The sequence below is a fragment of the Centruroides sculpturatus genome, unplaced genomic scaffold (genome assembly GCF_000671375.1).
Source record: "Centruroides sculpturatus isolate CEXI.00-Female unplaced genomic scaffold, Cexi_2.0 scaffold994, whole genome shotgun sequence".
Classification (NCBI taxonomy): domain Eukaryota; kingdom Metazoa; phylum Arthropoda; class Arachnida; order Scorpiones; family Buthidae; genus Centruroides; species Centruroides sculpturatus.
Window position 1 is genome coordinate 44,120 of NW_019385346.1, and position 13,834 is coordinate 57,953.

The 13,834-nt window shown below is 29.4% G+C and overlaps 1 protein-coding gene across 2 annotated transcripts in view; it reads left to right on the forward strand.

Moving 5' to 3' along the window:
- LOC111637919 (dentin sialophosphoprotein-like) overlaps positions 1-13,834 on the forward strand; it is a 95,177-nt gene that overhangs the window by 13,618 nt on the left and 67,725 nt on the right. For both annotated transcript variants that reach the window (XM_023383527.1, XM_023383528.1), the window contains exons 2-6: positions 5,050-5,172; positions 10,658-10,704; positions 12,588-12,654; positions 12,730-12,806; positions 13,635-13,672. In XM_023383527.1, the coding sequence (XP_023239295.1) occupies positions 5,063-5,172; positions 10,658-10,704; positions 12,588-12,654; positions 12,730-12,806; positions 13,635-13,672 (339 nt within the window). In that variant the 5' untranslated portion in view covers positions 5,050-5,062. The remainder of the gene's footprint in view (positions 1-5,049; positions 5,173-10,657; positions 10,705-12,587; positions 12,655-12,729; positions 12,807-13,634; positions 13,673-13,834) is intronic.

Consider the following 13,834-nt stretch of genomic DNA (forward strand, 5'->3'; position numbering starts at 1 on the left):
AAGGAAGAGAGGAAGGAGCAATTAAATAATTAAAATTATAAAGGATTTAAAAATATATATAAAAATGGGGAATATCGCACTTCTGACAATTGCAGCGAGTGTGTGGGCTAAATTTGGAGAATCCGTGCTACTCGCATGGACAACTGTATGTGGCCGGCTCACACGTCGAAAAATTTTCCGATTTATTCGTGTACGCACCAGACGGAAAAACAAAAAATATCGTGTATCTACAAACACTCCAATATATAAATAGAATTGAAACGACACTTTGAAATGTTTTCCCGATGAAAATCAATAATAATAATAAGTTTCAATGAAAATGATAAAATGTAAATTGAATTTTATCATAACGAGTTTGCTTGAATTTTCTTTCTTCTGAGATTGCAGCAATGCGCGACGGGTAAGCTAGTAAGTATATAAAATGCAGTGGCGTGCCGTCATTAGAAGCGGTGGAAGCGCCGCTTCCCTTGTATTTTATAAAAAATAAATGCACATTAATTTTAATTATATGAAAATAATCACACAATATTTTGTTATAACTGCATCATGTATCTTATTACAAATTTCTATACTACACGTGAAAAAAAAAATAAGATTGCTATTGTATATTCGAATATTAGTGGCGGAGTGGAATCTCTGTATTGTCAGATTCCAAAAAGCCAGATTCGCACATGCACTTTACGGATCATCAATTTCACCCGGTTTAGCTGGTGGAAGCCTACGACCTTGGGTCGATGCTACACATATAACGCTTCCAATTCTATCCGGGACCGGTTCTGGGCTGTTAGCCGCCCGCCTGCCAGATATTTGGCCGATTACGTGAATAACGAGTAGATTTATAACTTAACCCAACCGATAAGAATTTACTGGTATGTTTTTACGATAGTTCTGTATAGTTGACAAGAGTTAAAAACATCCATTAAAATATTTGATATATTTTTTCCGCTCTCCGATTTTATACTACTCATGGATTTCAATGTTAAACCAGTGATATTACGATTTTTATAGGATTTTCAATGTTAAACCCATCTTTAAGGGGATGTAGAAAAAAAAAACGTGTACAATTCTTGTATAATGTTAAAAAATTAACTGTTACTTCGACAGTGTCATTTACAACTAAATTTAATGAATGAGAGAGATGCACGAGGTACAGAAAAAGCTCTAGAATTTATTTTCCTTAAAACAAACTACTCACTACACCTCAATAATAATCACATACACAGAACCAATTTACGGTGTGGTACAACAAAAAAATAACGAAAAACAAACGTTTTTGAACCCCTTCTGGGCTCTTCATCAGGTTCCTACAGTTTTAGCTCGTAAATTCGAATAACGAATGTCGTTCAAATAAGTTCGATCTTGAGTTTGAATCGTTCTTTTAAAATTATACGACGCGCATGCGTGCCAAGTCTGCCTACTCGGATATAACGGGCGGCTAAATCGTGTTGTGAATCAACTCTTGCCAGGCCATCGACAAAAGCATCTCCACTTTAAAATTTATGCACGTAGTTTCGATAGAGGCTTTAAAGATATGCATTGCCTCTAACCATTTGAGATGATCATTGGGAGGCGCGCCTAGGAGGAGATTGGCCTGAGTAAAGTCGGCAACTATTTCCAAGTCTGCCTACTCGGATATAACGGGCGGCTAAATCGTGTTGTGAATCAACTCTTGCCAGGCCATCGACAAAAGCATCTCCACTTTAAAATTTATGCACGTAGTTTCGATAGAGGCTTTAAAGATATGCATTGCCTCTAACCATTTGAGATGATCATTGGGAGGCGCGCCTAGGAGGAGATTGGCCTGAGTAAAGTCGGCAACTATTTCCGGGTCCGTTACGTACGTTGCAAGGGTCGTGTTGGTTCTCCCGTGATGAATATCAGCCTGATGTTCTTGCATTCTGATGCCTATGGACCTTTTAGTAGAGCCTATATATACTAAATTCCTATTGAATCTGTTGTCTTTCAAAGGGACACTATAGACTCCAGGTCTTCTGCTGGGGTTAGGAGGGCCTTTCCCATTATTTAAGATGTTAAAAATGGTGGGACACCTCCTGTACGCAATACTTATTTGGCACTTCTTGACGATCTTAGCATATATAGATCTTAGGTATGGGTTATAGGTGATGGGGATCCGTTCTATGTCTTCCAGTTGGTTATCATTGTGTTGGTCCACAAACCGTGCGCTGTCTGCATATATCCAGCTATAATGCTGTACCATCTTTATGTATAACTTTGCTATACCCATGTTCTGTGGCTACTCTCTGTATAGACGCTAGCTCCCTATCTCGAGCCTGGACGTTAGAAGAATGTGTGAAGGCTCTTCTGATTAACACTTTAAATGCCGCAGTCTTGTAGGGAACCGGATCGCATGATCCCACCGGGATGTACGACGACATAGATCCTGGTTTATGATATACTGTAGTGCTGATGCCATCGTTTTCTAACATAATATTTATATCTAGGAAATGGACCTCAGTGGGGTCAGATTGTTTAATTCTAGCGTCAAGCCATATGGGTTATTATTAAAAGAATCTACTAAGGCTGTTATATCAGGCACAATTTTTCAAAAAATAATAATGTTGTCAATATATCTCCTATATAGTGCGATGTTAGGGAGGAATTGTGGGAGGACTTTGTTCTCCAACTGCCGGACTGCCATCTCACATAGGTCCCCTGACACCGGGCTGCCCATGGGGACCCCTCTGCCTTGTGTGTAGACCTCTCCATTGAACTGGAACACAGAATTATAACATATCAGATGTGCCATCTCAAGAATCTGGTTGTGTAAAGTGTTATCCCAACAATGCTAAACAAATACGTAACGGACCCGGAAATAGTTGCCGACTTTACTCAGGCCAATCTTCTCCTAGGCGCGCCTCCCAATGATCATCTCAAATGGTTAGAGGTGATGCACATCTTTAAAGCCTCTATCGAAACTACGTGCATAAATTTTAAAGAGGAGATGCTTTTGTCGATGGCCTGGCAAGAGTTGATTCACAACACGATTTAGCCGCCCGTTATATCTGAGTAGGCAGACTCAGCACGCATGCGTGTCATATAATTTTAAAAGAACGATTCAAACTCAAGATCAAACTTATTTGAACGACATTTGTTATTTGAATTTACGAGCTAAAACTGTAGGAACCTGATGAAGAGCCCAGAAGGGGTTTGAAAACATTTGTTTTCTGTTATTTTTTTGTTGTACCACACCGTAAATTGGTTCTGTGTATGTGATTTTTTTCCTTAAATTTACGATTTATGTATCCGTTTGTCATAAAAATTTGTCATTCCACTTTTTTCCCGAGACTACAAATATTCGAGTACAAAGTAACTGCTTTCGACTTATTTCTACTTAAGAAGTAGTTAAGTAATTAAGCGATTAGAGAATTGGGGACATAAACAAAACCCTGACGAAAGAGCCAAAATTTTACTTAAACAAAAGCTTAATCGAACCATCTCTAGTTGAGTACAGTTGGACTGATTTCTTCGTATTATTAATGTAATAAAGACAGAAATTTTTCCAGTTCAATGAGAGTGACCAAAAAGTTGTAAATTTTGGAAATTTCTGAGGACACTTGGCCCTAAAACGAATTAATTAGAAAATAAATGACTATTAAGTTTAACATATTTAGATTTTTACAGCTATGGTGAGAAACGTTTAAAATCTACAACAGCCCTGTCGCGTCCTTTGAGATATACTAATGATGCAACAAAACAGGTATTTGACATTGACCGGTATCGGCACCCTGGGGATTTGACAGTCCGCGTGTATGCACGCTCTGCAACTGTCTTTGATTCCATCCATTAGCTACTCGTAGGGAGCTATTTGACTATGTGCATTGTTTTAAGATTTAAAACGTAAAGAATATTTTATATTTTTATGTATGTTTCTTCACAAAACTATATTTAATTATAATTTTCTTTAAAAGTATATTCATACAATTTAAGAATATTTTGTATGTACCAGTGTGGCTACACGCCTGTTTTTATTATTATTATTAGTCTGTATAGTTTTAGTTTAATTTAAATTCTAGAAATTTTCCTTCTTTCCGATTTCTGTGTTCCTTTGTCTCGGACTTCCAAGAACTCGCCTCACCTCTAACCCATCAGGGGGTAGCGTTAGAACAAAAGGAGAAAACGAGGCTGGAGGGGAAAAGGAAGAGTTTCTAGAAGCATTCTTAAGCCAGACTAGGAGAGAGACAGACGAGTGGCAGCAGGCTCTTGAACGGAAAGTCGAGGAGTGCTGCAGAAGGAGGTTGTAAGAAGCGAATCGGTAGAAGAATTCGGTCGACGATTATAGAGAAAAAACCCCAAAACGGACCCCAGTTGTTCTAAGAGGAGAGCAGATGAGAAAGAGAAGCCGAGACGAGGAACGGTGGAGAACCAACTGGAATATTGGGTACCCTTCTGTCCTTTAATTCTTCTCATTTCCCCTTCTACTTTTTCTATTTTTAGTTTAAGTTAGGTTAAGGTTTACGCGTGCAAATAAATTGTCGGGAGGTAGTTATCGAGAAATTAACTACCGGTCTATTGATATACCTGGTCACTCAAGATTGTGGAACGTTTGAAGGAGAACAGCGGGAATCCAAACCTATTCTGTATATATATTTCAAATTCTGCGCGAAATTAAACTCGTTTAATTGGTAAAATGTGTATGTGTTTACCTGTCCACGTTGAACATTTCACACCAGTACATCCACCACATATTTTATTTCACTGAGTAAGTTTTTATTATTTTATTTTTAATTGTAGCCCTTATATTGTGGCTAGCAATTCGGAATGTAATTGTGATATTAAAAATGCATTTAGAGAAGTCTACGGTTTTTACTGGCTTATTGAATAAAGGATACAAATAGACCCTAAACCATCACTGACGCGCAATTGACTGATTGCCCCTGGATGTCGGCTTCTTACAGAAACACAGCTTCCCTATCGTCAAATGTCACAGCACGCCCCTGATAAAATGAAATAAAATTAAAATGTTATTCAAAATTTTGTCTCATACAAGTTTATTGGAAATTTAAATATTTGCAATTTTCTAATTGTTAGAATAATATGAAGGATGGCTGATGATATGAATTTATCAGAAGATAATTTAAATAATGAAGAATGCAAACAAGATAGTTCCAAGACAGAAAATGAAGACGTCTCTAAAGATGCACATAAAGAATGGTAAATTTTAACCTTCTATTATAGACTTCAAATATTTATTAAAAGTTTTTGTTTGAAAATAAAATTCTAAATTTACTAATATAAAAATATTCATAATCCATATTTTTCTCTTCTAATAATAATTTTTAAGAGGAGTCATTCTAAAAATTTGCTATTTTTGTATTTTTGTAAATTTTTAAAAATATATTCCTATTTTTTTTAACTAGAAATTAATGCAATATGTATTTTGCTTTTGGATATTATTATTTTGATATTATATTGTTTAGGGCATAAGAATTAGACTGATAATATTCAATAGTTTCAGTTGATTATTGGCTATTTTTTAATTAATTAATTAAATTAATTAATTATTGATATTACACTTAGTTACTAATAGTAAACATATTGCAGAAATTGCTTTTAGCCCTTAGTATAATTAAATTAATTAATTAAAATATCTATTACCAGCATATCTATGAAATATCTATAAAATAAAAATCTATAATCTATAAAAATCTATAAATCTATAAAAATCTATAAAAAATAAAATATCTATGAGCATGGGCCTTCATCTATTAAAAGTTAAAATAGATAAAATTAACAGTGACATCGGGCTGCATCATATGTTGTCACCACTTGTGCTCCAGGTGTGTAAGGTAACACACCTCTGTTATAACCGCTCCCTGCATCTTGTAGAAATGTCTGAACCTGCAACTCTGTTCTACTGTTTTTGGTATGTACATAATTTAAACTGACTGTATAATATTAGTTCATAACTGTTAACCAATATTTCGGCTAACTTATAACTATTTTTGTATCAGCACCCTGTTCATCATCTTACCATGCAATGTTAGGAAGAAACATTACTCCTGTCCACATTGATAATGCTTACTGCTCGTACAGTCATGTCGATGGTTTCATCTTTATATTGTATAGCTTTAGGCATATTTTTTAGTTTAATTTTAAATTTAATATTTTTTCACCTTGTATAATTTTAAGTATACTAAGACCTGTCGCTATTACCAACTGATGAGGGACTATTTTCCCATTGGAAAATTGAAAAATTGAAATGCATTTTGGATTTTTACGGTTTTTATACTTATGTAATCATCTTATTGTACAACCCTATTTGTTTTATTAAATTTTTTTTACTTTGATTTTTGAGCGTTTGTGCCCTTTGTCATTGGTGTGATAAGCCCTTCCTATTATCTACCTTATGGTTATAGATATTTTAATTAATTAATTTAAGTAAACATATTGTATTTTTGTGCTATAATTTGTGGGTTATCTCTGTTTAAAAGACATTTTGAAAGAGGTTTTGGTTATGCAATGGAATGAGTCATATGCCGATTTTAAATTGCAGTTACGAACTTGAAATTATGGAGCAATATCTACAGATTATACACATGAAAATATGATAAATAAGAAAAAATAAATATTTACTAATTTAATAATTTAGAAGTAAATATTCACTAATGTTAGTGAATATTTAAACTTAATATTAAATGATTTATTTAATATTAAGTTTAATATTCCAATATCGAAAATTTTAATATTAATTTATTTAAAAAATTGATCGATTATAAATTATTTTTATAGTTAAATGAAATTAAAAAATAAAGACAATTAAAGAATATAATTTTAGTTTTAGACTGATTTGAATTAGATAATTCTAAATCAGAGAACTATAAATAATAAAATATGCATAATTCCATGCAATAAGAAATTGGCATCATGTCATATTCAGCAGTCTAAATAGTTTTGCTTTCAACTTGGTTTTTTAACTAACTATTAATATTTGTTATAAAAAGGAAATAGAATATATTGAAACTCATATTTAATTAATTTCAAAGATAAATTAGATATACTACTTATTTATTGAAAGATTATTAAAAATACTATAAATGCACACAATAAGTTCCAGCAGTATAATTTACATTGCAAATGTTTTTGAGCATTTTAAATGGTCAACATTGAGCAAAATTTAAACAAACAAAATAATTGAACAAATTATTGGAATCTACTCAAATTTTATTGGAATTCTAATAATTTTGAACCAGTGATGGTTGTTGAAAATGATCTAAAACATTTACAATTTAAATTACACTGTTGGGACTTAAAAGTTGTATGTGTCTATAGTATATTGCATTCCAATTTTGCTTTCCAATAGTTTGTAATAATTATGTCTATATTTGTATATATAATTTTTCTATTTAATGTTTAAGTTTTACTTACTATTCATAACTTTTGAAGGCTAAAGTCTGTTTAATCTTGGACAAAAAGTACTTGTTTCAGTTAAAGAAAATGTTAAATCTCAACTTTGATAGGTTTTTTTTTATTATTTATGAGTTTGTTAAAAATAATGGGAATTTTTTATTTTTGCTTTTTATGGCTTACTGCAGAAAATTGCATATGATGTATATAAACTAGAAAATGTAAAGAAACTAAAAAAGTTTAGTAAATCATAAATGCATAAAATATCTGTATTATTAGTAGATTAATAATACAGATATTTTATGCATTTATGATTACTTACTACCATAAATTACTTATTACTTATTACCATATTATTACTTATTACTTACTACCATAAATATACACAAATTTATCATAAAAAGTTTCAGTGCAGTGTGCTAAGGAACTGAGGTCTATAAACGCTGTTTTGAGGACATAATGCTTTTTGTTATGGTTCTAGCAAGTTTTAGTCATGTGTTTTGTCTAGTGCAGTGTTTTTCAACTTTTTTTTTTTATCTCATAGCACACTTGAACCTATAATTAAATTTTCATGGCACAAATTTCCATGGAAAAAATCACAATTTAAAGTTGTGTTTGTCAACATTTTATTGCCATATTACTTGCCACTTAACCTATTTCTTTTTGTTTATATTTATTGTGAATTAAATAAAACAGTATTGTTGTTCCTTAAAATAGCAGCATAGTTAGTTATTTAAATTAGTAATTTTCATTTACATCAGAAAAGCAATTAAGTCTTAATTTGCATTTAAAAGTGGCATGATAATTGCCTTTAGAAACCTGCTCAATGTCCCTCTGTTTCTAAGTTAAAAAGTTAATTTGAACTAAATATGGATAGTTATAGATAAATTTTTGATTTAAAGAAAATTTTATTTTAAATGAAATAACTTGGTGTTATGCTCATATATTTTGCTTGTGAATATATATTTTTTACTACATTATGTATATGTTTATTCATTATAACAGTGAAAATCTCGTATAATCAATTTAAAGTGGTTTTAATTTTGACATGTGCACTTATTGTTCTTTGGTCTTCTTTCCAAAATAATTTATTTAATAACCTTCAAAAATTTAACGGCACACATAGGATCCTCTCCTCTAGTGATTTTTCAGCTGGTGTCCTGCAGCACATCGGTTGAAAATTACTGGTCTAGTGTGTGGTGTATTTTGCATTTCTCATAGTTTTATTAAAAGTTTATAAAACATATTACTGTATATAATTGTATTTTATAAACTTTAATTATTTTACTGTCTGCTTACTATACATATATTGCATCACATACTGTACAAGTACTGTATTGTCTTTCTTTCTTTGTGTGTGGGTAAGAGTTATGGTTTGGGCAGCATAGAGGTATTTGTGGATTTTTCACTTTTGTAGAGGATCCTGCTCCTCTACCCTCTCATGAATGTGGAGAATTGACTGCTATGTAGTGTAGATACTATACCAATTTTATCATAATTTGTATATTTACAATGTTTTCATAGCTGATCAATGGATCAATCATTAAATTAAACTGATATTAATAAGCAAACACAGAGGAAAAAATGATTATGAAATTTATATATAAAATGAAAAAAATTATTATTATATACAGTAGACCCCCCTATAACGCGTAGATACGTTCCACGTTATACGAATTTCACGTTGTAGGAATCCTTAAATACATGAGCCAATCACAGCCCGACATGTGTGAAGTTTACGGACTATGGCTGTTTGAAAGGTTTTCTTCCATAAAATTAATCAATTCTAGACTAATTCGACTTAACATTTCCAAAACATGTATAATTTTTTGGGAATAATCCATATAAACTATGCTATAAACAAAAAATTGTAGGATTACTTACCAAGTGTGCACCGTTTGACGTTGCCATTGCTTAAGCTTGTTTTTGTCGCGGAGCAGCGCACCAAACGGTGGTCGCGATTTCTGATAAGTTATTTTTCTGCGAAAAATTTGTTGACCTTTGGAGACATCATTAATATAAATAATTTTTATGGTTGTTGAATAAGAAATGTTTCCTTTACAAGAAATGTATAAAATTACAGTACTGTATTAGACTTACGGTACCTAATTTACATACTGTACAGACGATAATAAACTCAACTTACTCGCCTAAACTCTCTGTAGCATAGCGCTGGACGGCGGAAAGTATATATGTAATTATAATAAAGTTAAAATAAATTAAGTTAATATATAATTATATATACAGTACCTAATTTATATATAATACTGTACAGACGATAGTAAACTCAACTTACTTGCCTAAACTCTCTGTAGCATGTAAGTAGTTCGGCTGCTTATCTACTATTGGTCCAGATTCGACCAATACTGTCGCAACACGAGTCGGCGACGACGTTTTACGAGTCCCTTTTAGCGTCTTTATACGAATACCGTCACAATTTTTTCGCCACATTATAGGAATCTCCATTATAGGAGTCCGTGTTATAGGGGGTCTACTGTACAATTAAGATTGCTGAGTCTCAATTATTTTTGTTCTGGAGATTGAGATTTTTTTAAATCTCAAGAACCTATGACTATGTAATTTCAATTATAAAAATTATTTTTTAATTATATTCGATGCATTTTATTGCCATTTTTATATATTAATGCAAAAAATTAAATACAGATTTTAAATTAAAATAATAATTACTGTTATAACAAATTTTATTTTGAATTAATGCATAAAAAGTAAGCATAAAGTAAATTAAAAAAGCAAAAAATTATTCTTCATATATAACAAAAAGATATATGAAAATTGTCTGCATTTAATATACTTTAAAGTGTTTACATTTAACTAACAAACTGCCTGGTAAGAAGGATAATTGTGTAAATGAAGTGATTCACAAGTGGCAAATATAATGAGTATATCCATTGAATCTAGTTATTTCGTTGTATTGATACTTGATTTATAATGTAATATGAACGGGCAATTGTAAAGATTTTAATAGTACTATTTTTATGATTTTATGGTAGAAGTTGATTGATTCTTCTTATTTCAAGAGTAGATTGTTTTTTGTGGAATGAAATGTATGGTTACAGTGTAGAAACTATAAATAACTATACTGTTTGATTTCTTATAAGTTTTAAAATTATTTTTTGGTAAATAATGATAAAATTTTAAAACATTCTTTTAAAATGCTATTTTGGTTTAAAATGATCAAAAATGAAAACAATTAATATTCTTTTACTAAAATAATTTAAAAAATTTTTTTAACTTATGAAAGAATTAATTAATGCTACATGTTTATTTTTAGTTTGGAAAAAAAACCTGTATGCGAAGATGTAAGCCAGACTGAGAAAGGTATGTTAAGTTTTAAAACAATTATATTACAGTATTAACATGGGATATTAAGCAATAATAAACAACTTAAACATGAAACTTGAATGATTAAAATCGTCTATATTTTAGAAAAATGAAGTTCATTTAATGATGGTCTCATTTAAAAAATATTCAATGGATAAAAGTATAAACTATAACTTCTTATTATTTTTGAGTTATAATTTTTTACATCAATAACCAATTGAGTCAATTGTAAGAGTGATTTCTATCACCATCAAAGTAATCAGTTTGGAAAAACAATAAAATAATTGATAAATTAATTTATTTTTACAAAACTTAAGCAAAAGTACAATGAACTATATTTTCTGTATTGTACTAAAAAGTGTATGTCAGTTCTGTTCACAGCTAATGCTATTGCTGACTATGAGAGAACAGTTTTATGAATGAGCTTATTGAACTTCAGAAATATCTGGTTCAATTTTTTAAAATTCTATTTTGTACTGTTAGGATCTAAAAATTAATTAGGTTAAAATTAATTAAGTGAATTAAGAAATTTGATAAATATTTTGATTGAAAAATATAATTGGTTGAATCCAGGAATAAATGATACAAAGGTCTTAGATTGTGGAGAAATTACAGTAGAAACTCAATTATTCAAAACTCTGGGTTATCTGAAATGATTTAAAAAAAAAAAAAAGATAGCCATATATATATATATCACAGAGTGTAATGCACAGAGACCAAACTCTCTATGTAACTGGAAAATCAGTATGCAATCTGTTGATTTTAGCACCCAAAATTAGGTCATGCACATAACAATATGTTAGATTTTGAGTAAATTAATTTAATTTCAAATACAGTAATTGCATTACAATACTTATTTGCAACAAATTTCATGAACAATAAGTATTGCAATGCAATACTTATTGTTCATGAAATTTGTTGCAAATAAGTATTTTAAGTTCATGAAATAAGTTCATATTTATTTTATTGTTTTGAACTGACCTTACCTGTAAATTGCAGCATTATTTTTCAGACTATATTGAAGTAACTTTAATTAATAAAATAGTACATTTTATATTATGCTTAAAGATGAATAATCAATACAGTCAAAAATATGTTTTTTTCAACTAAATTAATATGAATATCTCTTAATAAATATCCAAATTTTTGGCCTAAAGATGGGCAGTTAAGTTATATTTTTGTATAAAGATTAATGATTAGAAATTAGTTTTAAATGTAATTTAAAAAATTCTTGGAATATGCTGGAAAATTTTGTAAGAAAATGTCAACCCTGAATGTGTGTTGAATTCTCTAGATCAATAGTATTTTTGAAAAATAGACAGTTTAGGCTTAAGTTTGACTAATTATTTGAGTTTAAATTAAATTATATGTATATTCTTGATTTTTTTCATTATTCTATGGATGATCATTCACATAAAGTATTGTAACCACCCAACAAGACTTTCCATGTTATCATTGGATATACTTGAATAAATGTCATTATCTAGCCTTAACAAAATTTTATCCAGTTTAGCACAGTTCTCTAGGCCGTTCTCAATTGATTAGACTGGTTTATCTATGAGTAAATTTACATCTGTTTATGATAGCTATTTTCTTATTGTTTGTTACATACATAAATCATAGATTAAAAAAACAAATAACTAATGAAATTTAAACATTCAGTTTTGATAATGAATGCTATTTTCAGTTTAAGACAAAGTAGTATAAAATCTTTATCTTATAAGGATTTTACACATTAAAAAAATAAAATAAAATTATAATAAATATTATGATTTTTGTAATAAAATTTTTCAAGTGTATCATAAAGTTTAAGTTTATTGTAATAATATAAATTTTATTTTGGATTCTATGTAATAAATTATTTTTATGCTTATATTTAGATTCAAAATCACAAAATGACCCTGTTTCTGTTCTTCAGCTATCCTGTGAATCAGAAGTTGATGATAGGTAACAAAATAAATATGATTAAATAAAAATGATCACTAAGCATTGTAATATTTTATTTCATGATTTTTTTTCCAGCAATTTTATTATCACATTATCACCAAGTTATACTTCAAGTCCAGTCTTGGCAGCAAGTACTCCTATACAGTCAAATGGTATGATTATACCTTTATAGATTGTGTGTGTTCATCATTTTAAATATATTTAAAATTTAAAATATTTGAATATATTAAACTTTTAAATTATTGAAAAATTTTAAGAAATGTTTTGATTTTTTGAATGTTTGTAGAAGCATATTTATTTATTAATAATTAAAAATTAAAGTAATTTAGTTATTTCTTAAAGATATGTAATGGTTTCATAAAAAAAGAAAATGGAAAGTACTTTAATTTTGTTTTTAGTCTATTATTTATTTCTGTATCAGAGATCTTACAGATGTTTGTCATCAGGGGTAGAAGTTAAAGAAGAAATTTTGTAAACACTAGATAGAATGCTATCTGTTTTTAAAATAAGTTTTTATTTTATTTTAAAAAGAGATAGCATTTTTATTTTGAGGAAATTATCACTTCCATTGAATGCCTTTACCTTAAATAGATAATTTAATATTGTGCCTCCTACCAGATAGAAGTTATTGTTTATTTTTTATGAAAATATATCATTATTGATGCAAAATTAAGCAAATCCAATGCTTATGAATCTAAGTTGCATTTTTGTTATAGTTATTTAAATTTTTTTCACTATTCACATGAATTAGAACTAGGTTTTTTTTAAATTTTTTATTTAAGTTTTCCTCATTATCTCATTAGTATAGTTATTAAGTTTTACAATTGTCGGGTTAATAGATTTCTTTGGAATAGGTAACTAATTATGATTACTCTGTATATAAAAATAACTAGATGTAAACTGATCCTTACTAATAACTGCAGAATTAGAATAGTTTTTAATAAAATTTTGTATATATTTTTCTTATTGTTTTTTCCTAGGAACAAAGGACAACTTTGAACTAGAGAATATAAAAAAGGTTTAGTATTTTATTTATATATTAAAAATAATTCAAATTAATATTGTTTGTTTTAAGTAATATACTTATTATTTAATTTATGCAGTTTAATTTAATGTAGCCAAGGAAATATATCTTTTCAAATGTAAGTTATATAGTTAAAACTGTAATAAAATCTATAAT